The 24,731-nt window shown below is 25.0% G+C and overlaps 1 protein-coding gene across 1 annotated transcript in view; it reads left to right on the forward strand.

Annotated features, from left to right (window-relative positions):
• The window catches only part of LOC135926664 (mucin-17-like), a 114,917-nt gene that overhangs the window by 17,405 nt on the left and 72,781 nt on the right, over positions 1–24,731 (forward strand). Inside the window, exon 2 of the mRNA XM_065462593.1 lies at positions 12,451–12,507. Within this exon, the coding sequence (XP_065318665.1) occupies positions 12,451–12,507 (57 nt within the window). The remainder of the gene's footprint in view (positions 1–12,450; positions 12,508–24,731) is intronic.

Here is a 24,731-nt window from a genome sequence, read left to right on the forward strand (position 1 = left end):
AAAATAAATAAAATAAGGATCAAATCTTATGAAATATTAATTAATCATCGACTCGCATCTAGGCAATCATTAAAAGAGAATAAAAATATTGATTCCATTGAAGAAAATTATAAAATATCAATTATTATCCCATTTTTTGTCAATTTTTTAAATAAAAGAATCAGGTAGTTTGGTAAAAATATTACAATAAAGAGTGCCCAATTAAAATAGGAAATCAAATAATATATTAAATTTGAAAAAAAAAATAAACAAGTTATTTATGATTATATCACAAATATTGAATATAGCTATTAAACACAAATGATTTATGAAACGGATATTGTAGAAAGAAAATATATGACTTTTGAGAAAAAGACATAATAAAATTAAAGGACTATTGGGAAAAATTAAATATAGATATTATAAATATGATGGCTAGAAAATTCATACAAAACATAAACGGTCTAGGTTGAGTTTTGAAAATTTTAACAGGTCGGACCTGGCTGGGAAACTTATATAAAAATTTCTAATGGGCCTAAGCGCACCAGGCTGGCATTTGCAGATAAATATCTAATAAAATTAAATTAAGAGAAACAAAGATAAAATTATCACGGTTAGAACTTGATGATATTATATTGTTTCTTTTTCCTAAAAAAACTTATATTCTTGATCTTGAAAAAATTCATTTAAATCTTTTGATAATCCAGATTATTTATTTCTTTTCCATGTCAATTTCAGCAAAAACTTCAATTGCATAACATTTATTTCAGAACTATTATTGCGAATGTCGTTTATAGCAAATGGGTTTTATAGCGGAACTTTTATTACTACCACATTGGTGAACACTATTCTTTGAAATGAATATTGCTAAACAAATATCGGATGTATAATAGAAGCCCAATATCGAGTAGCCTTTTCAATATATTAGAAATTTTTATCACGAAAAATGTAGAGAGAAAACTATTTCGTGAGACATATATTGCGAAGATAATTTAAAAAATTTGATGTCGGAGGTAAATATCGCGATAATTCTTACAAGTGAATGTTTTATTTTGAAACATTTATTTTTATGATCATATTAATTGAATAATATTATATTAAATATTAATTATCACATTGATTTAATGATACCTTTTACTTTTATTTTAACCAAATAAATGATAATAAATAAAATTGATTTATAAAATTTATTATTTAAATGTATTTTTTTTTGCTATCCTGTCCTATGTTTTTTTTCCAGGTCTTATAATATAAGAATTTTATATCAATTCAAATATTTTTGAATCTTATGATTTTACGATCTGTGCTATATTCTCTGTTTACTTAGACAGGGGCGGACTGGCGACACTACGGCCTCGTGGGCAAAGCGGCCTCATTTATATAAAGGCTTCGTCCCCATACCCCCATTTTGCGAGTCTTTGGCCCGCTTTTACCCGGTTTTCGACCGGGTTCATTTAAATGGCTTCTTTGATTTACATGATTTTTATTACTTCTTATTTTTTGAAAATAAGTTCAAACGTTTTACATTTTAGTAAAAAAAAGAATACACCGATCATATTGTAAATAATATTAATAAGAAATAAAAGAATTAAGAAAATTTATAATTTATACATTAATAAATCTCTCATAACTTTGAACCTTTGCGCAAATATACAGGAATATCTTCTAATTCAATATATGCTAATAGTTTTCGTTCAACTGATAATTAAAAACGCTTCTAATTTTTCTTGGTCAATATTAGCTCTTAGCTTATTTTATAATTTTTAATTTAATAAATGCTTTCTCACAATTAACCTGCATAAATGATAAAGTTAAAATGTATTTATATGCCAAAAAAAAATTAGTGTATGCACTTGTGTGCATATTGTATCTTTTCATACACGCATATCAAACACTTGTTATATTTATTATGCCACTCTGAGTTATTATCATAGTGTAATATTCCATCTACTTCATTTGACTTCTCACTGGTACATATGATATCATATTCCGTTTAATTTAATTCTACTATTAAATCTTTAAATACACTGGAAAATGAACATAATTCATGAAATTTAACATCAATATATATGCCAATTGTGTCAGTTTTTCCAAGACCTTTTCAGAAATACCTTTAATATTTATTTCATCAAAATGTCTTGGATGCAAATTGCACATTTAATATAAGCTTTCAATTCGCAGAAAGTAGGGGAGACTGGGGTTAGTCGAACCAATTTTTACAAAATTGGCTATAGCTCTTGTTGTTTTATAGATAATATAAAAATTAATATATAATTAAATACCTAAAACTATACTTTATAAAAGTGCTTATAAAAAATCTTAAGAATATAATAATTTTTTTTAATTTTATTTTTTGTAAAAGTGAAAATTTTATTCAAGAAGCCCCAATAGCGGGGTGAGGCAAACCACTTAAAGGGGCTTTCTAAACAATTAGTTTTTTTAGGCCATAATAAATTGAAATACATTTTTATTTATTAATGATATGTACAGAATAATTTTTATTGTTTTATTCTTCAAAATATCATAATACTTATACTTAAAATTTTTTTTTTTAAACTTTATTATTTATTCATAATCATTAAATTACAGAGGATTAAAAAATATATATTAAAATGGATATATTAAAAATTAAATATAAAAAAAATAAATATATAATATATATATACCCTGGTCTAATGGTCTTCCGCTAACATGGGATTACACTTACGTTGATTTTGCAGCCAAGTCTAACCTCTCATTTTTTGCTATCGAAAAGGCAGAAATCCTTAAAAAATAAATACGCTGGCCTCGCCAACATTATGTTCATTCCTATTGTTACCAATACCCTAGGCATTTTTGGAAACGAGGCCCTCAATTTCATTAAAATCATAGGAAAAAAAATGAGACAGATCTCAGGGGACCCTAATGAAGGATTTTACCTTCTCCAGCAGATTTCCCTGGAAATTTGCCGGTCTAATTTTTTAAGTATTCACTCTTCTCTTGGATGATATATATACCTCCCTTTTTTAAAATTATATATTTTTTTTTTATAATCCTTTTTAATGTCTTCATAGATTATATATATATTATATATTTATTTTTTTTATACTTATAAATTGAAGCTAATTGTAAATAAAAATTGAAACTTAATTTTGGCTAATTAAATAAACCTTTTTTTACATAAAAAAATATGAATTTTAAGGCGAGATTAAGATTTCTTAGCATAAATCCTAAATAACAATCATAAACAACCATTTTGAAATTTTTTTCATTACTAACTGCCATAATTGACGTGTATAGTTTAGCAAACCCCGCTAGCTCTAAATTGACAAATCATGATTGAAATAATATCAAGATTTGATAAATAGTCATAAAACTTACCCAAATTATAGAAAAATGCTTAAACTTTGCAATAAAATTTAATTTACATATAAATTATTATATATTTTAATAAAAATTAAAATTCTGTCATGTAAAAATCTTTTGAAAATTTCATCAAAATTTTATTTTTTTAAATATAATTTTAGTAATTAATTATTTCAAAATATTGTCCATAGGTGTATACTAATGAAAACTATATTAGAATAAATTTTTAACCTTCTGGTGTATTTAATTTTAAAATGAGATTAAGTGGTTTGCCAAGCCCCGAGGTTTACCTAATCCCAGTTTCCCCTAGTTCCGATAAGCTGTTTATAATTTGATCAATTATAAGATGAAATAGTTCGAACCTATAAAGGTCAATCGATTCTTGAAGACGTTTATCTTGGCATTTGTCAATATATATTCTCTTCGCTCGTCTTATTCCATCTTTTTACAGAGCATTTTATACTCAGATACTCTCCGGGAGCTATAAATATGAAAATGCTTTATTTAAATTAGCAGCCATTTTATTTCCTTATTTTGAATCGATGTAATAATCGATGATACAAAAGATTTAGCATCTTCTTTCATTTTCCATGTTGACAAAGTACCTGATTTTTTAGTATGAAGATATGACACTGGCCCCATTATTTTAAAAATTTTTAAATATATTATAGCTGAATTTAGAAATTTACATAAATTATCAAGTTTTTGTCTCAAATTATTTATTATCTATTATAAATTGAAGTGCTTTTATCGTTATTGGGAGCAAGCTCTTTTTACCATATATCCATCTAAGGGCCTTTTCACGTGCCCAACACCTTATCTCACCTATTTTTTGCAGCCTTCTCAACTTATTTTGGTCAGATGAATTATTCTGTTTCACCCAAGCATCCATCCTTTTATCTGATTCACCCTGGATTTTATTTGATTTCAATGTTAAGAACAAGAAATGTTGGTTATATTATTTCTACAATTAATCAATGTATAAAAATATAATATAATAAATTAATCAAAACTTAGCTTTCACTCTACTCAAACAGAAGCATTACACTTCATTTGAAAAAAATAACAAAGAAAAGAACGAGGTAATGATGTGTAACGTCAAGCGACGTTATTGATATATTCTGCATTAAAATATAGTAAACGACATGACAAAGACAATTTTTAAGGAATGTGATATTCAAATCGAGATATCAATAAAAATAAATAAATGATAAGAGAAAATAATGTGAACATAATAATAATTTTTTTCTAATCGGCCTCTATTTTGATATTTTCCTCTGATCGGCCTCAAAAATCGACATTTTCTCGCGACCTCGTGGGCAAAATACCCACCGGCTCTTATTGTGAGTCCGCCCCTGTACTTAGATATAAGATATTAGTTAAATTTTCCAAAAATATGATATGAATATGAATCTAATATTACAAAGGAGTCTTAAGCACGTAGTTTGACAAACTTTAGCAACTTATTCTGAAGCTTAAGCCAATATGACCTTTAACATATATATTTTTTCTCTTTAATTACTCAAAATTAAAACTACTTAAATAAATTTTTACTGAATTTCCATAGGATAAATTTCCTAAGCAAAAATTTTAATTTTCTTATTTATTTGCATACGCATAATTTTTTGAGGTTTAAAATTATTCAATGTACTAGTTGTATTTTTGTTATGTATAAAGGGGAAGAAGGGGTGGAGGTAAGTTTTTTTAAAAAAAAGATTTTTATCAAAAAGTAAAGTTCCAACTAAAATAATTTTAATTAAAATAAGTATTAAATATACATAAATAATGCTTAGTTGCACAAATATTATAAATATTGTTTATTAGCTTGAATAACAAAAGGTTAAATAAAACAATGTATATGTAGTTCATGATAATATCTATAAAATTTAATTAAGGGTCAATTAAATAAAATTATTGTTTTTGCTGAATTTTATTAAATAATACATTGTATAGGTAGTTCATGATAATATCTATAAAATTTGGTTTGGGGTCACTTAAATAAAATTATTGTTTTTGCTGAATTTTAATGTAAAGAGTTCATATTTAATAAGTAAATATTACATATAACAATATCTATCTATCTTTTAAGGGAAATTTTTTTTTTATCATTTTTAAATTTTATTAAAATTAAATTGAAATTATTTCATTTTCCCTCGAGATGTTTTTCGATCATATATTGTTACTCACAGTTTGGATAGCTTTTATAGAATTATCGCAAGGTAATTTTTTTAACATTTAATATTTCTTAAATATTGGTATAAACTTTCAAATCACATGCAATGGTATTAAATTAAGAAATTTTATCAGGAATATATAATTTATGTTTTCTTCGAAAAAAACCAAAAAAAATAATGATTTATAAGGTTAATTTATAATATTCTTACTTCCTTACTAATTGTTATTAATCTACCTTTTGCACATTACCAAACATCCATCAATAAAATTTTATAAGAGTAACCATAAATGAATATCACTATCTTTAATTCATAAATAATTATTTGATGCTCCCATAATATGATAAAAAAATTAATTTTATACTTATAATTAGAGCGATTTGATTTTTTAAAAATATTATATAATGTTGTATAAATATTATGCGATGATTTTTTTCTAATTTTGCCATATAATGGCTGGAATTAGAGATAATTAAATAATTTAGACATTAAACCTAGTCAAACATATTTTACAGATTTGATTATAATATTGGGTAAAATATGAGAATTTTTGCAGAATGTGGTACAAAATTATTTTTTACATTTGGAGGAATATTATCACGATGCCATTATTACAATATATTTCTCTTTATTAATAGAAGCTACTGGTAAGAATAAATTGTTTTATGTTAATTTTATATATAAATAAATATTTTTAATTTAATCTTGATTTTTTAAAAATATTTAACGAAGTAATAAACTAACAACTCAAATATATTTATTAGATATTTTAATTAAATTTCTCAGAAATATAATTTATGGCATAATATTATAATTTTTAAATATTACAATTATAAATTATGCGGCCGGGGTACACGAGCAAGGCCATATTTAAATTTTTTTGAATACCCTTGACGCCCCGAGCCTATAATTTTTTTTTTCAAAATACCCATGCCAGGCTTAATATTTGAAAAACAAATATTTTAAATCCCCAATATTAACTATAAAAATAAAAAATATATAATATATTTTTTTAAAATCCAGGCCGGACCGGGGAAATGTAAAACCAGAGCCGCGCTGGATTAAGAAAATATATAGGCCAGGCCGTATGATACCTCTGCAGGTCTCTGATATTCTGAAATTACTTTCTATTTGTTATCTAAATTTAAAATAAATAATAAAAAAACGAGCTAGAGCATATTAACAATACCTATAGTTAAAAAAATATGATTTCTTCTAACAATGTGTTTAATCTTTTCACAGAGATGCAGAGTTATTACCCTAAAATCTAAGACTTCGACCGTCATTGGTTAAAAATAGACCTATCAAAAATAATTAATCGATTTGTTAGCGATGCGAAATTTACGAATATGAATTATTAGATTTTAATATAATAATAATAATAAAATTTTTGACGAATATTAAATTCTTACTAATTATTCCTAAATTTTTATAAATATATAAATTTATTAATTTTTATTTCTGAAGCTTCAAAAAAAATTATTTTTCCAATAATTCAAGCTAGGGCTTATTAATTTTATGCTCTTATATATATCACTATCACATATGTTAACGAATTTATCAAATAGTTTTAACATAATTTAAATGATCTAAAAAATAACTCAAAAATATTATAATTTAACTGTATTCCATGAAAGGTATAAAAACGTCGTCAAAAAGCCAAAGTTTATTATATTGTTCAATAATAATTATAAAAGATGATATAACATTTTTCAAAAATAATTATATTTTATGTAAACATTGATTAATTTATTATTTAATAACCATAAATAATATATCTTTATTAACGTAGTTGGAGAATGTAACTATTACTCTATTAGTTTATTTCAGTCTCTACTATCTGATTCAGAAAATTTTTTAATTAAAGAGATAGAGATAAAAATAAATTAAATTACTAAATGGCAAATCATTATTAAATTCAGTAGATCAATCATAGTTTATCTTTGCTGCTAGTTGCAATATTAAATTATTTTCCTATAGCTAACAACTTTGTAGAAATTAACAAAAACCAAATTTAAATTTGGTTCAGTCATTAATTTGGTGGAAAATTTATATAAACAGGTAAATAAAATAAGAATCAATGTAATGAATAATTTCATAATATTTATCTAGAAGTTGAATCAAAAGCTAAATCTTATAATATAAAATAAAATAAACCTGAAAACTTATTTGGAAATACTACTTATGAATCTCGGCTAAATGGGTTAGCTATAGTATTTAATAAATCTTTTGTATAATATTGTATTTGATAAAAAGTTATAAAAACTTGTTTTTTAAATATTTTCCAGTCAATATTTTATACACATTACAATTAGTATTTTCAAGAAAATTTTTATATTGTATGAGAATTTAAGCTGGGGCTAGTTTTTAAAGCAAGTTTTATAATAAAATAATACTAAACTTTATTTAAATTTTACATTTCAAAAAAAATATTAAATATAATACCTAAATAAAAAATCTAGACATGCGCGCCGCCTGTAGTTTTTGACGATGCTTACGCCGCCGCCAAAAAATTATCCGCGCTCAACATGCCGCCGCCGATGTAAAAAATTGGCGGCGTAGCGGTGTGAAACATATTTTTTATTATTAAAAATAATATTTATTTTATATATTATTTATGAATTGTTATTAGGAGACAAATAATATTAAATATATTTTGAGTTATTAAAAAAGGCGATTTTATTTTTTAAATTAATAAATATTATTTGCTATACATTTATATGTTACTCACCTATCACTTTAAAATCATCTATTAAATTACAACATTTCTATTCCCGATCAAATTCTACATCTCTAGGAATATCTTCATTATCTCAAAATCTTTATGATTTTAAATTTCATTCCCAATGAGCTGTGGTAATTTTATTTCTATGCTGTAGTCAGTATATATTACCCATGCCAACGTAAACATTTATTATCACATTTTCAAATCTGCCCTTAATCAGCATTGTGGTATTTATCCGATATCATACTAATCTTCTTTAGTATCTTTGATAATACTGTCATAAAATTTATTTATACATCCGCCTGTAATTCCCTTATCTTCTTACTTAGCCCTAAGCATAATATGGCTCCTTTAAGTTATTCATTCCTCATCATTTACTATATGTTTGTAATCTCTTATCTCTTTCACCTTTCGTAAATTTTATAATTCCATCACTCCCTATATGTTAGTATTATTTTCTTCGATAATTATTTTTGCCGATTCTCTCATTTAATTATTACCTTAGTTCAAAATAAAATTGCTACTCTACCATTTCATTTTCTCAATTTATTTTCAAGCTTACTAGGCCAAGGTCTTTACTTATCCATAATTGGACAACAATAGACTATTATTTCACAATTTATAAAGTCGCCTAGTTCATTTCCATCAACCACCTAATTTCCATTTGGTGATCAACTTTTTCATCTAGATATTTCCGATTTTTAGGTCAAATGCTAAAATATTTAGATAATCCTATAATCATAAAATCTAGATAGTACATTATTATATGGATACATTAAATGATGTTCTAAATAATATAAACTCAGACTTAATTAAATTAATTAACGATTGTTGATGTAGATCTTTAAGGAATATTAAAATAGAAAAATAATTTAGAGATACATTCCTTAGGATTATATTACTTAGCATTTTATGCCTTCTCTTTCCTATTTTCTGTTTTTTCTAGAAATATATTTTTATAGATTTTTATCCATTTGTTCTAAATTATAATTATTTTTCGCTTTTATCATTTTTTTCTTAGAAAAAAATAATAATATGCCTTTTTTTATAATATATCATATTAATGATATTTATTCAAGAAAAGAAATAATTGAAGGAAAATTCATCAGCTTTTTTTTACATGGTTACACAAGATATCTTTCTGAATTTACTCATAATTATGCCTCCTATTTTTATTAGAGAAAAAATATTAACTTTTGACCATTAAAAATATTCAATAGAAGCCTCGCATTTTAACTGAATTCTCATGAATATATTTATAGAAGTGAATCATAACTTGAATATGAAAACTTCAATATGGAAAATGAATAAATAAAAATTTGAAGTAAGTTATTTAGTAAATAGTTTGGACGATTTATTATGGCAATTTAGAATATAACAAATTGAAACATCTTATTAAGCATCTTTTGGTAAAATACGACTTTTAGCATTGTTATTAAGAAATCTGAAAATTAAAATGAACAATATGAAAATAATATATTATTTATTTTAATTGAATTGATTATCTTATAATGGAGAAAAGTTAAATAGTTATTAAGATATATCAGTGGATATGAAAATCATATTTTAGATTGATTGATTAGATCACAAATAATTTTTTTAACACATTTAAATTTTATAACAATATTTTCATATATTATCTTAACCCAAGTTATAATAAATATCTATTTAATAATCCATTAAATAAATGATTATCTCCAGCATAATTGACAAAAAATATAAATATATTGAAAAGTTTTTTTTATAAAAAACCAATATTTTTACGTGATATATCAAATTTATTGTAAATTTTTTATTTGATTGTTCTATAAATTATCTTTCATTGTAATTATCTAAACTTATTAGTATGAAATTGTTTATAACTAAATTTATATCACTCATTAATTTTTGAATAGCAATTTTAATATGTTAATAGTGGGATCTATCGAATATGGATAGTCTGATAATTCTTTCAACTGATAAATTAAATATAATTTCCTTAAATTAAACTATATCTTTAGTATTTTTTTATTTGAAGTAGAATAGGCATATCTAAAATATTATTATGGGGAGAGAGCACTATTAGGTGAATTTCGCATAAGGTTTTTGTAGGATCTTTAAATCCAATCATTGTAGTCCTTTGGTTGAGTTATAATTTTATAAAATAATTTTGATTGCCTTACTTATTTTTCTATAAAATTAATTTTTTTCTAAATTTTTCTTATTTTAAAATTATTTAGGAAATTATATTTAAAAGATACGGCAAATTTCCCAAGGGGGAGATAAATTTCCACTTTCCCATCTCTTAGTACAGATGCATTATAGTTTTAAAGATCATTTTAATAAAAAAGATATTTCTTTATATTAATTGAAAATAAAAACCCTTATAATAACTGAATAAAATGGAAGTCAAAATATAACCTAAACCAGAGGAAAATTTCTCAATATCTTTATTAGTCCTAAATTTTTATTACAGTAAAGTCTATAACTAGACCTCCATTTATATCATTATGTTTTGATTAATCGATCAAATTGTTTAAACTAATTTGTTTAACTTTTTAACTAATATTTTTTTGAATAAAAATATTTAAAATTATTCATGCTCTTACATTCATCTTATATTTTTTGTAGCCATCAGCAGGGGAGTAGGTGAAGGGGGGTCGGAATCTCGCAAAAAAATTTAAAACCTTATATTTTTTCTCCAATTTTTAGCCTCCAGAAATGACCTATATAAATATTTCCGGTCCCCAAATTTAAAAAAAAATAATTTTTATTTAATTAACCATTTAATTTAAAAACAAAATAAAACACTTAAAACATACAACTTCTAAAGGTCTCTAATTTTAATATGGTTCGAAAAGAAGGATACAGAAATATCAAAATCTTGGTGTCAAGTTGAGTGTAATCAATATTATTGGAAATCTTATTTGGTTTATATTTTCGATCTGGTTTTACCATAATAACTAATGCTGCAGATGAAAATTAAATTATACAGGAAATTTAGTGCAATGTTCCTTCATCTTCCAAAAATGTAAAATTTTTTAAAAAGAAATCAATAACAAAATATGCCCAATGCACATCACTTTAAATTCAAAGAAGTCATATCTACGGCAGATGGTTTTGGAAAAAGATTATAACAAAAGTGAGATGAAATTTTTATTTCTTAAAGCTGATAAGCAAAAGATAAAACAAGCTGTAAATATTTGATTATTCGGTATATTTTTTGTGGAAAAATTAAAGATATTTTAATATGAATGCTTGATTTGGAAATTCTGCCGAAAACATTACAATTTACATTATAAAACAACTTAATCATTTAAGGATTAATTTATTTTATAATAAACTAAACTAGTCCTATAATGATGCAAATGTCATGTTTTATCGAAATGCAGAAGCGCAAACTTTACTCTAGAAAAATTAATAAAAAGGTATATATTTTTTACAAATTGTATCCCTTTGTCAATAATTTGTTTAAAAATATTTCTGTAATATTTAATTTCAATTTAGCAAACAAATTGTACGATTTCTTTAAGGCGTTTTAATGAATTCTGTAAAGCGATGAATTAATATTTGGAAACATATTCTATATTTAACAAAATTTTGAGGGTATTGGTAAATATTATTTTATTTTTCTAATATATTTTCTTATTAGGAAATCTTCCGACCCCCCTTGATCCAAATAATTCTATTGTAGAATGGCTCTTTTGCGTCCTTATTACCTTCATATTGAAACAATGAAAATCGTAAAAGGATTTATACCAGCTGAAATATAATTTTAAAAATATTATTAATAATATACATGAATGAACCTATAAATTATAAAAATACTATTCAGTAGCCATTATCATTTGGGTGTCAGCTGCTTCTTGTGAGACCTCATTTATACTCAAGGTAGTTTTATCGAGCATCAGAGTATCAATTAAAGATAAAGAAAAGTAAATTAAATTCCAATGGCTCATGTGAAAAGACCTAAAAATTTAGAATTTTATTGTTTTATTGTTTTATTAAAATTTAATAATAAAAATCTTCTATTAGAGGTATACATAATTTTTTACATTTAAAAATTTCCAATATAAATAACATAATAATATTACACCCCAATCCTAAATAAACACCCTCCTCCCCCACCTCCTACCTAAAAATTTCTAGCTACGCCTGGTTAATGGAACAAAAAAATATTCAATTTAAGCTAATTTTATTTATAATATACCTCAATTGTAAAAAATATTACTTAAAATTTTATTACAGTTAACAATACAACTATAACCTCTGCTGACACCACAACCGGAGAACCTAATCATTCAGGTATATCAATAAATGCATTAATATATAATCGATCTTATATATTTTATAATCATAATTCATCTTTCGACATTTAGAAGCGAGTCATGAGTTGTAAATTATAACAGAGCTACGCCTGGACTCTCCCATTCTAACTGAATTAAAAAAATTGTGAATTAATCTATGAGAAAAAACGTTCCTAAATTTTTGAGACAAGCATACTTCAACGACTCCAATACATAAATAGAATTGAATCTAATTATGAGACCCTATTTTAAAATGTAAATCTATCAGTGTTATCTGTATATCGTTGCGATATGCCTTCTAATCCCAAGATGTGATGTGGGAAAAAGGTTAGATTTGCACCTGCAAATAAATTTGGGGTAAACTAATAATTATAGGGGTTGAAACTCCTAAAAGTAAAGGTATAAAATGTAAAACTCCTGCAAAAATATAGACTACTGCTCCTATAGATAAAACATAATGAAAATGAGCTACCACATAATTGGTATTATGAAGGGTATATCTAGGGAAGAGGAGCTTAAGTTAATTCCTATTAAACCCCTAGCCGTAAAAATCTTAAGACTCCAATTTGAGAGTTAGAAAAATTATTAGGATATCCGGATATAGTTACTAATAAGCTAAAAATTTTAATTCCTGTGAGGATAGCAATGATTATAGTAGCTGAGGGAAAAAAAGCAAGGGTATCGTCGTCTAGTCCTATTGTAAATATGTGATGAACCTATACTAAAAACCTAATCCTCCGATCCCTGCTATAGCATAGATTATATTAAGATAATCAAAGGTAAATTTTTTTATTAGAAATATCTGGTAAAATATGAGAAATTAAACCAAACCCTGGTAAGATAAGAATGTATTTTTCTGAATGTTCAAAAAAATTAAAATAAGTGTCGAAATAAAATGGAGTTACCCTCTCTAACCGTATCAAAAATTGATGTATTAATATTTCGATCTAATATTAATATTGTTAAGGTTCTGGCTAAAACAGGTAATCTGAAAGTAAAAAGAGTAATAAGTGAAGATCATGGAAATATAGTTTTTCTATGGGTATCCCGATAGAGCGAAGAGTAATAATTCTATTAATAAAATTTATTGCTAAATGTAAAGATCTTAAACCTGCGATATGGAGGCTTAAAATTACTAAATCTGAAGTGGGCGAGGGGTATTTGATTAATAAAGACAAAGGCTGGTGATAGGTTTAGCCAGTGGCACAGCCTGATTCTGTTATACTACTTGTTAGTAAAAGAATTGAGAGAAGCCAAAAAGATGTGTTATTTATTAGCGCGAATGCTATATCAATCAGTTACCAAATGTCTACACCAAATTACGTATAGTAGCAAAGTTATTATCTGATATATAATTGTTTAAAAGTGTGGGTGATCAAGGAATTACTTTGCCTTAAGTAATTTTGTTTTATTATTCCCGATTTCTTTGTATTATATATTTTTTTTAAATAAATTTCACATCCTTTCGTTTACTTTAAAAAAATTTTCCCACCGATCTGGGGTATTTTATGTTTGTATGGTCATCTTTCTCTTTTATTTTTAATCTTGTCTTCCATATCTCATTGTTTTTTTTAAACTTAAATTTTCTGAAAATGTACAATCCTGAGTAGACGATAAGAGATAGCAATGAAAACGAATAACCAATCAAAATAGGAAAAACTTAGGGCCCGCTTCTATTTATCTAATAAAAATATAATCCTCTTCCAACATATAATATATGCATATTATTGTATTTTTAGATAAAATATTAAACAATAAAAGTATACAGCGTAATTATTTTGTAATTTTTTTGCAAAAAAAAATTAATCCAAGTACAGAACTAACAGAACCATTAAGAATGCTCTTTATAATTTTCATTTTATGTTTTTTAGGTCATATACTTATATAAATCTTGACAGAGATTTATTCTAAAGCCGTTTTCCCTATTATTTTAGAAGCTTTAATATCTTTTTATTATAATTAAGAAAAAATTTAGGCGCTTCTAATTTAGCTTAGCTACTATTTTTATGATGAAACTATATTTATATAAAATATAACTTTATTGAGGGGTATAATTATATTTAAAATCCTGAGATAAGAGACAACTTTTATATAATGCAATAATCATTCTAAAAAAATAAAGAATGAGAACGGGCTCTTCGTCCGTGTCCTATCCACTTGGGATGAACCTTTTTAGAGATCGACTTCTTGGAATACACTAAAAATGTTTTGCTCTTTAGAATATCTAACTTTAATTAATTAATAACCTTTATATTACCAGTTTTCTTTATTTATTTATTTTAAACAGATATAGTTATTCAACAAATAAGTATATATTATATTTTTCTTACATAATTATAATCTAACATAATCAGACATCGTTTAACATGATTTTACACAGATTTTGTAGCATCTATTTATTTTGTTTTTAATTAGCACTTCATAAATTAAAAAAAACTGTAAAAAAAATTTTCAATATGTGTAAAGTATTATATTTCTTAAATTTGAAACTTAGTAAAAAATATAGATGTAAAATTTTATTCAATTTTCATGAAATGATTTTAATAAACCGTTTTTACAATTGAAACATCATTAAACACATCATATAATACATTTCACTTTAGTAATCAATTTAAATCTAAGGTTTATACACTGCTGTACTTTATTATGGTCACTGAGCTAATAAATTGTCTTCTTTATTTCTGAAAAAGAATGTATGTTCGTTGAGTAGTGTTGTTAATCGGCTTAGCCGAGTCGGCTCGAACAGAGCTCACGCAAATTTTGGGTCGTTTTTTTCGACTCCAACTCAAAGTTTTGGTCGTTTTTTACGACTTCGACCAGAGTTCAAGCCGAAAAAAACGACTTCGACCCAAAATATGGGTCGTTTTTTTCGACTCCGACCCAAGTCCAAGCCGAAAAAAACGACCTCGACCCAAAATATGGGTCGTTTTTTACGACTCCGACTCAAAATTTGGGTCGTATTTTTCGACTAAAACTTGAAGTTTGGGTCGTATTTTTCGACTCCAACTCAAAGTTTGGGTTGTTTTTCTGACTCAGACTCAAACATCGGGTCATTCAATCCGACCCAAAATATGGATCTTTTTTTTAAAGACGACTTAAAGTTAGGGTTGCTTTTTTTCACCCCTAACCCAATTATCTAGATCATTTTTTTCGACCAAAAGTCAAATAACATTTAGTATATATTAATATTATAGGCGGGAAAGTTACTTAAAGCTTCTTTAAATTATAATGCTCTGATTAACTATTCATCATAGTTATATTTTAAAATTTTTAAGTGATGTACCATAGAAAAGTGCCATTTGTCATGATAATTATTTTTGAACTTTTTTAAATGAAATAGATAAAAATATATATTGTAGACATGTTAAATCAAAATTTCAGTGATGATGTACCATAGATAAGTGGTAATTGTCATAATCGCTATTTTTGAACTTTTTTGAGTTTTTTTAAAGCAAATTGCTAAAAATATATATTCTAAACATGTTAAATTAAAAATTCAGTGAGGATGTATCATAGATAGGTGACAATTGTCATAATCGCTATTTTTGAACTTTTTTCAATTTTCTTAAAGGAAATAGCAAAAAATATATATTCTAACCATGTTAAATTCAAAATTCAGTGAGGATGTATCATAGATATGTGACAATTGTCATAATCGCTATTTTTGAACTTTTTCAAATTTTTTTAAAGGAAACATCTTAAAATATATATTCTAAACATGTTAAATTTAAAATTCAGTGAGGATGTATCATATATAGGTGACAATTGTCATAATCGCTATTTTTGAACTTTTTCAAATTTTTTTAAAGGAAATATCTAAAAATATATATTCTAAACATGTTAAATTCAAAATTCAGTGAGGATGTATCATAGATAGGTGACAATTGTCATAATCGCTATTTTTGAACTTTTTTAAATTTTTTTAAAGGAAATATCTAAAAATATATATTCTAAACATGTTAAATTAAAAATTCAGTGAGGATATATCATAGTTAGGTGACAATTGTCATAATCGCTATTTTTGAACTTTTTTAAATTTTTTTAAAGGAAATATCTAAAAATATATATTCTAAACATGTTAAATTAAAAATTCAGTGAGGATGTATCATAGATAGGTGACAATTGTCATAATCAATATTTTTGAACTTTTTTCAATTTTTTTAAAGCAAATAGCTAAAAATATATATTCTAAACATGTTAAATTAAAAATTCAGTCAGGATGTATCATATATAGGTGACAATTGTCATAATCGCTATTTTTGAACTTTTTCAAATTTTTTTAAAGGAAATATCTAAAAATATATATTCTAAACATGTTAAATTAAAAATTCAGTGAGGATGTATCATAGATAGATGACAATTGTCAAAATCGCTATTTTTGAACTTTTTGAAATTTTTTTAAAGGAAATAGCTAAAAATATATATTCTAAACATGTTAAATTAAAATTTCAGTGAGGAAGTTTCATAGATAGGTGACAATTGTCATAATCGCTATTTTTGAACTTTTTTAAAGGAAATATCTAAAAATATATATTCTAAACATGTTAAATTTAAAATTCAGTGAGGATGTATCATAGATAGGTGACAATTGTCATAATCGCTGAACTTTTTCAAATTTTTTTAAAGGAGATAGCTAAAAATATATATTCTAAACATGTTAAAGTCACCTATCTATGATACATCCTCACTGAATTTTTAATTTAACATGTTTAGAATATATATTTTTAGATATTTCTTTTAAAAAAATTTGAAAAAGTTCAAAAATAGCGATTATGACAATTGTCATCTATATATGATACATCCTCACTGAATTTTAAATTTAATATGTTTAGAATATATATTTTAAGATGTTTCCTTTAAAAAAATTTGAAAAAGTTCAAAAATAGCGATTATGACAATTGTCACATATCTATGATACATCCTCACTGAATTTTTAATTTAACATTTTTAGAATATATAATTTTTGCTATTTCCTTTAAAATAATTGAAAAAATTTCAAAAATAGCGATTATGACAATTGTCACTTTTCTATGGTACATCTTCACTGAAATTTTATTTTAACATCTTTACAATATATATTTTTAGCTATTTCCTTTAAAAAAATTTGAAAAAGTTCAAAAATAACGATTATGACAATTGTCACCTATCTATGATACATCCTCACTGAATTTTTAATTTAACATGTTTAGAATATATATTTTTAGATATTTCCTTTAAAAAAATTTGAAAAAGTTTAAAAATAGCGATAATGACAATTGTCACCTATCTATGATACATCCTCACTGAAATTTTAATTTAACATGTTTAGAATATATATTTTTAGCTATTTCCTTTAAAAAAATTTGAAAAAGTTCAAAAATAGCGATTATGACAATTGTCACCTATCTATGATACATCCTCACTGAATTTTTAATTTAACATGTTTAGAATATATATTTTTAGATATTTCCTTTAAAAAAATTTGAAAAAGTTCAAAAATAGCGATTATGACAATTGTCACCTATATATGATACATCCTCACTGAATTTTAAATTTAACATGTTTAGAATATATATTTTAAGATGTTTCCTTTAAAAAATTTGAAAAAGTTCAAAAATAGCGATTATGACAATTGTCACATATCTATGATACATCCTCACTGAATTTTGAATTTAACATGGTTAGAATATATATTTTTTGCTATTTCCTTTAAGAAAATTGAAAAAAGTTCAAAAATAGCGATTATGACAATTGTCACCTATCTATGATACATCCTCACTGAATTTTTAATTTAACATGTTTAGAATATATATTTTTAGCAATTTGCTTTAAAAAAACTCAAAAAAGTTCAAAAATAGCGATTATGACAATTACCACTTATCTATGGTACATCATCACTGAAATTTTGATTTAACATGTCTACAATATATATTTTTATCTATTTCATTTAAAAAAGTTCAAAAATAATTATCATGACAAATGGCACTTTTCTATGGTACATCACTTAAAAATTTTAAAATATAACTATGATGAATAGTTAATCAGAGCATTATAATTTAAAGAAGCTTTAAGTAACTTTCCCGCCTATAATATTAATAGATACTATATGTTATTTGACTTTTGGTCGAAAAAAATGATCTAGATATTGAGTTAGGGGTGAAAAAAAGCAACCCTAACTTTAAGTCGTCTTTAAAAAAAAGATCCATATTTTGAGTCGGATTGAATAAAACGACCCGATGTTTGAGTCTGAGTCAGAAAAACGACCCAAACTTTGAGTTGGAGTCGAAAAATACGACCCAAACTTCAAGTTTTAGTCGAAAAATACGACCCAAACTTCAAGTTTGAGTCGAAAAATATGACCTAAACTTCAAGTTTAAGTCGAAAAATACGACCCAAATTTCAAGTTTGAGTCGAAAAATACGACCCAAATTTTGAGTCGGAGTCGTAAAAAACGACCCATATTTTGGGTCGAGGTCGTTTTTTTCGGCTTGGACTTGTGTCGGAGTCGAAAAAAACGACCCATATTTTGGGTCGAAGTCGTTTTTTTCGGCTTGAACTCGGGTCGAAGTCTAAAAAAACGACCCAAACATTGAGTCGGAGTCGAATTAAACGACCCGAGCTTTGGGTCTGGGTCGCGACTCGCGGCGTTTTAACAACACTATCGTTGAGACATTTTTCGCTATATTTGTCATCAATATGTACACATTTTTTTAGGCTATGTTCACACATAAATCTGATGATTTTTAAGCAAGAATTTCCTTATCTGATAAACCACGAAGGAAAAGAACTATCTTCTAAAATACAATACATTTTGTCTATAGATAGCAAATAAAGAACATTTAATAATATAAAACATATAATCAAGAGCACAAATTTATATAGCATTTATGCGCGTTATGTTTTAAGGTACGCGTACATTATTACCTAAATTTTAAACACTATTAAAGAGCATAGCGATATTTAATTTATTTCTTTAACCTTTTGACATCGTTGAAATTAAATGATAAATCAATATTGATTATTATACTTTCATACTTCATTTTTCATCATTTATTAAATGGAAAAAATGCAACTATTCAAAAGTTGTAAACTACGTATTTTATCATTTTTATCTTGATAGCTGTCTTTCATTTTTGACAAAATTAATTATAAAAATAAATAAAATATATGTTTATCTAAATACAAAATGGCTATTAAGCTGTAAAAATTTATTTTATATTAAACTTTATACATTGTTTAATGGTATGTGTACTCAAAATATCAAAATATTCGCAATAGAGGGTTAAAACTATTTTTTGAGATTAACATAGTCTCAACTTAATCACATTTGCAATAATATTTTTTTAAGATTATATTATATTAATATTTAGACCTTAGATAAATATTATATATCATCAATTTCAACTACGGATCTTAATTGGCCTATGTCTTAATCCAAATATAGTTCCACAACAGGATACCATTCATTATATTGAAGATCTCAAGGGACAGACATTCTTGCTATCGTGCACAAATGCCATTTAACATGAGGCCCTATTTAATGCTTTCATTTATCAACGCTAGAAAATGTATAGCTTAATTAGAAAACATACGTGCTCATGGAATAACACTTACCTTGGAAGGTCAACATCTAGTTTTGGGAATTGCATAGATTCATATACTAAATCAAATCAACAAATCTTTTTAATCACGGCAGTCAAAACTTCGAAATGCTATATTTTTTTTTAAAAAAATGGCAGATTTTTACCTTTTATCACTTTCAAACTAATAACTTTGTCATTGAATGGCAACTTTTCCAAAAAATTTGATAGACAAAAACTCTCATATATATCTGGTAAAAAAATAGAAATATTTATCTTAGATACAGAATAACCCTTGAAATATATGGATCCTTGCATCATTCACGGATCTATGTTTTTATTATATTTAATTTTATTTATATTTTTAATATTTACATTTTATAGAATATTAATTTTATTTTATTTTATTAATTTTTCATATTTTTGTCTTATTTATTATATTTTGCTATTTTAAATTATTTTATTTTATATTTTTAAAGGCTAAACATTAAATCTTTCCGTCAAGATATATTATATCATATTAAAAAGAAATAATTATAAAAATATGAAGAAATGCAACACCTAAAAATTTCTTAATTTTAAGAACAAATAAAAAAAGGAAAGAATTTTATTATATAAAACTTTTTCTCAAATTATATATGGCTGATTTTATATTAAATTCTAATTTATCTTGGGGTAAAGTGTCGAGAATTCATACAATAAAATTTTTAACTTTTTTGAAAATATATTATTACCCAAAAGTGATGTTCAAGTTAAGACTAAAAAATAGCTTTAAAACCGTATCCTGAATCTGACTTGTTATTAAACAGCCGACCATTCTTTACCCAAGCGTTGCCGCATAGAAAAATTATATTAGATAACAAAAATAAGAGCAAATTTATTAGCCATCTGAGGAAATAATGTTCAAGAAAATTTGCTATATATGCACACTTTTTATCATATTATTTTTTAGAATATAATTTATTGTTATAAATTATTTTAGAGGACGAATACGGTAAAATCTTTATTTTCTTTTCAAATCCCAGTAAAAATTAATGATAATAATATAAACAAAATTTTGTAAGGAGATAGTATAAATATTTTTGTTTAGGATATTTTTTGGATTTTAAATCATTAATTGAGCCCGTTATTTTAAATTTAAAAATCTGATTCTGCAGGAAATACATTCCAATTGTTAAATAAACATTCTGATATTTATAGGGTGGGTATTCTAGACATATTGGAATACATTTCTGGCAAAATTAGATCTTTAAATTTAATAAAACGCTATCAATTATAGATTTATAATGCAAAACCTACACTGCATATCGGGAAATCATTAAATTTTTGCATTACCCAAAATATAATTAATCGTCAAATCAATATACAAAACATATGATTGATATATATATATATAAAATATAAAAATAAAATGCAAATTGCTACATGCGCACCCCTAACGCATATAAGAAATATGGCTAAAATATTTTATTAAAAAGTATCTAATTAAACTGTACCAGAAACCTACATGTAAATATGAAAATGTAATGATTATTTTGTTTATACCAAATTAAAATTTGGTCGTTAGGACTCAATTTCTTTAAATGAAAATAATTAATTATTTTTTTAGGATTTATTGTCAATGATAAATTTTGTACCCCCCCCCCACCCCCCCTTGATCCAGATAATTCTATTGTAAAATGGTTCTAATGCGTCCTTATTACCTTCATATTGAAACATTACATCATGAAATGAAAATCGCCAAAGGATTTATACCAGCTGACATATGATTTTAAAAATATTATTAATAATATATATATGAAAAGAAATTTTTATTTTAAAAATTATATAAATGCTATTCAGTAGCTATTATCATTGGGGTGTCAGCTGCTTTGTGTGAGACCTCATTTATACTCAAGGTAGTTTTATCGAGCATCAGAGAATCGATGAAAGACAAACGAAAAAAAATTAAGTTCCAATGGCTTATGAGAAAAAACCCAAAATTTATATTTTTATTCTTTTATTAAAATTTATTAATAAAAATCATCCAATTAGAGTATTATTTTGTATATATATATGTATACATAATTTTTTACTAATTTTATTTATAATGTACCTCAATTGTTAAAATTACTTAAAAATTTTTTACAGTTAATAATACAACTACAACCACTGCCATCACAACAACCAGAAAACCTAATCTTTCAGGTATATCAATATATGTATTTATATATAATAGATCCGAAATATTTTATAATCATAATTCATCATTGAACATTTAGAAGCTGGTTTTGAGTTTTAAATTTTAACAGAGCTACGCTTGGACTTTCCATCAACTGAATGAAAAAAATTGTGAAATAACCTATGAGAAAAAACACTTCTAAATTTTTGAGACAAGCATACTTCAACGACTCCAGTACGTAAGCAGTATTAATAATGAGACCATATTTCAAAATGTATATCTATCAAGTTAATCTGTATATAGTCACGGTATGCCTACTAAGCCCAGGAAGTCATGCGGGAAAAAAGTTAGATTTACACCTGCAAAAATTATAAAAATTTGGGGTAAACAAATTTTTATAGGGGTTAATATCCTTAAAAGTAAAGGCATAAAAAATATAACTCCTGCAAAAATAGAGACTGCTGCTTCTATAAATAGAAGATAATGAAAATGAGCTACCATATAATTGACATCATATATGTAATATCTTGGGAAGAGGAGCTTTAGTTAATTCCTGTTAATCCCCCCACCAAAAAAACCTACTCAAATTTGAGAAATAGAAAATTATTAGTAGATCCGAATATAGTTGCTAATCAGCTAAAAATTTTAATTCCTGTGAAGATAGCAATGATTACAGTAGCTAGATAAAAAAAATGCTGGGGTATCGACTACCACACCTACTGTGAATATGTGATGAGCCCATACGAAAAACCTAATCCTCCTATCCCTGCTATAGCATATATTATATTAAGATAACCAATAGTAAATTTTTTATTAGTATTATCTGTTAAAATATAAGAAATTAAACCAAATTAAGGTAGGATAAGAATACATACTTCTGGATGTCAAAAAAATTAGAATAAGTATTGAAATAAAATTGGGTTACCACCTATAACCGTAACAAAAAATGAAGTATTAATATTTCGATCTAAGATTAATATTCTTAAGGATCCGGCTAAAACAGGTAATCTGAAAGTAAAAAGGTGGTTATAAGTGAATACGGAAATATAGTTCTATGGGTATCCAGATAGGACGAAGAGTAATAATTATAGTAATAAAATTTATTGCCACAAGTAAAGATCTAAACCCTTCGATATCGGAGCTTAAAATTGCTAAATCTATAGAGGGCGAGAGGTGTCTGATTAATAAAAACAAAGGCGGGTGTAGGATTTAGCCCGTGGCACACCTGATTCTGTTATACTAATTGTTAAAAGAATTACATGAGGAAGAAGTTAAAAAGATATGTTATTTATTAACAAGAATACTATATCAGGAGATGAGAGTATTAATGGAATTAATCAGTTCCCAAATCTCCCTACCAAAATAGGTAAAATAACAAAGTTCTTATAGTAGCATAGTTATTTTTTATTATATAATTGTTTAAAGGTGTGGGTTATCAAGGAATTACTTTACCTTAAGTTATTTTGTTTTATTATTGCCGATTTTTTGTATTATTTATTTTTTTAAATAAATTTCCATCCTTTCGTTTACTTTAATAAAATTTTCCCACCGATCTGGGGTATTTTATGTTTGTATGGTCATCTTTCTCTTTTATTTTTAATCTTGTATCTTCCATATCTCAATGTTTTTTTTAAACTTAAATTTTTTGAAAATTTACAACCCCTAGTAGACGATAAGAGATAGCAATAAAAACGAATAACCAATCAAAATAGGAAAGACTTAGGGCCCGCTTCTATTTATCTAATAAAAATATAATCCTCTTTCAACATATAATATATGCATATTATTGTATTTTTAGATAAAATATTAAACAATAAAAGTAGCGTAATTATTTTGTAATTTTTTTGCAAAATAAAATTAATCCAAGTACAGAACTAACAGAACCATTAAGAATGCTCTTTATAATTTTAATTTTATGTTTTTTACGTCATATACTTATTTGAATCTTGACAGAGATTAGCCGTTGTCCCTATTATTTTAAAAGCTTTAATATCTTTTTATTATAATTAAGGAAAAATTTAGGCGCTTCTAATTTAGCTTAGCTACTATTTATAATGATAAAACTATATTTATATAAAATATAACTTTATTGAGGGGAATAATTATAAATATAATTTTAATTAAAATTCTGAGATGAAAGACATTTTTTATTAAATGCCAATAATCATTTTAATAAAATAGAGAATGGGAACGGGCTCTAGTCCTTGTCGTGCTATTTTGGGATAGACCGTTTTTGAGATCAACTTTTTGGAATACACAAAAAATGTTTTTGCTCTTTAGAATATTTAACTTTACTTAATTAAGAATCTTTATATTACCAGTTTTCTTTATTTATTTATTTTAAACAGATATAGTTATTCAACAAATAAGTATATCTTATATTTTTCTTACATAATTATAATCTAACATAATCAAAAATCGTTTAACAGAGGATTTTACACAGATTTTATCGCATTTATCTATTTTGTTTTTAATTAACCCTTCATATTATATTTAAATTTC

This window comes from Gordionus sp. m RMFG-2023, chromosome 3 (assembly GCF_954871325.1).
Source record: "Gordionus sp. m RMFG-2023 chromosome 3, tfGorSpeb1-WG-v2, whole genome shotgun sequence".
Lineage (NCBI taxonomy): Eukaryota > Metazoa > Nematomorpha > Gordioida > Chordodea > Parachordodidae > Gordionus > Gordionus sp. m RMFG-2023.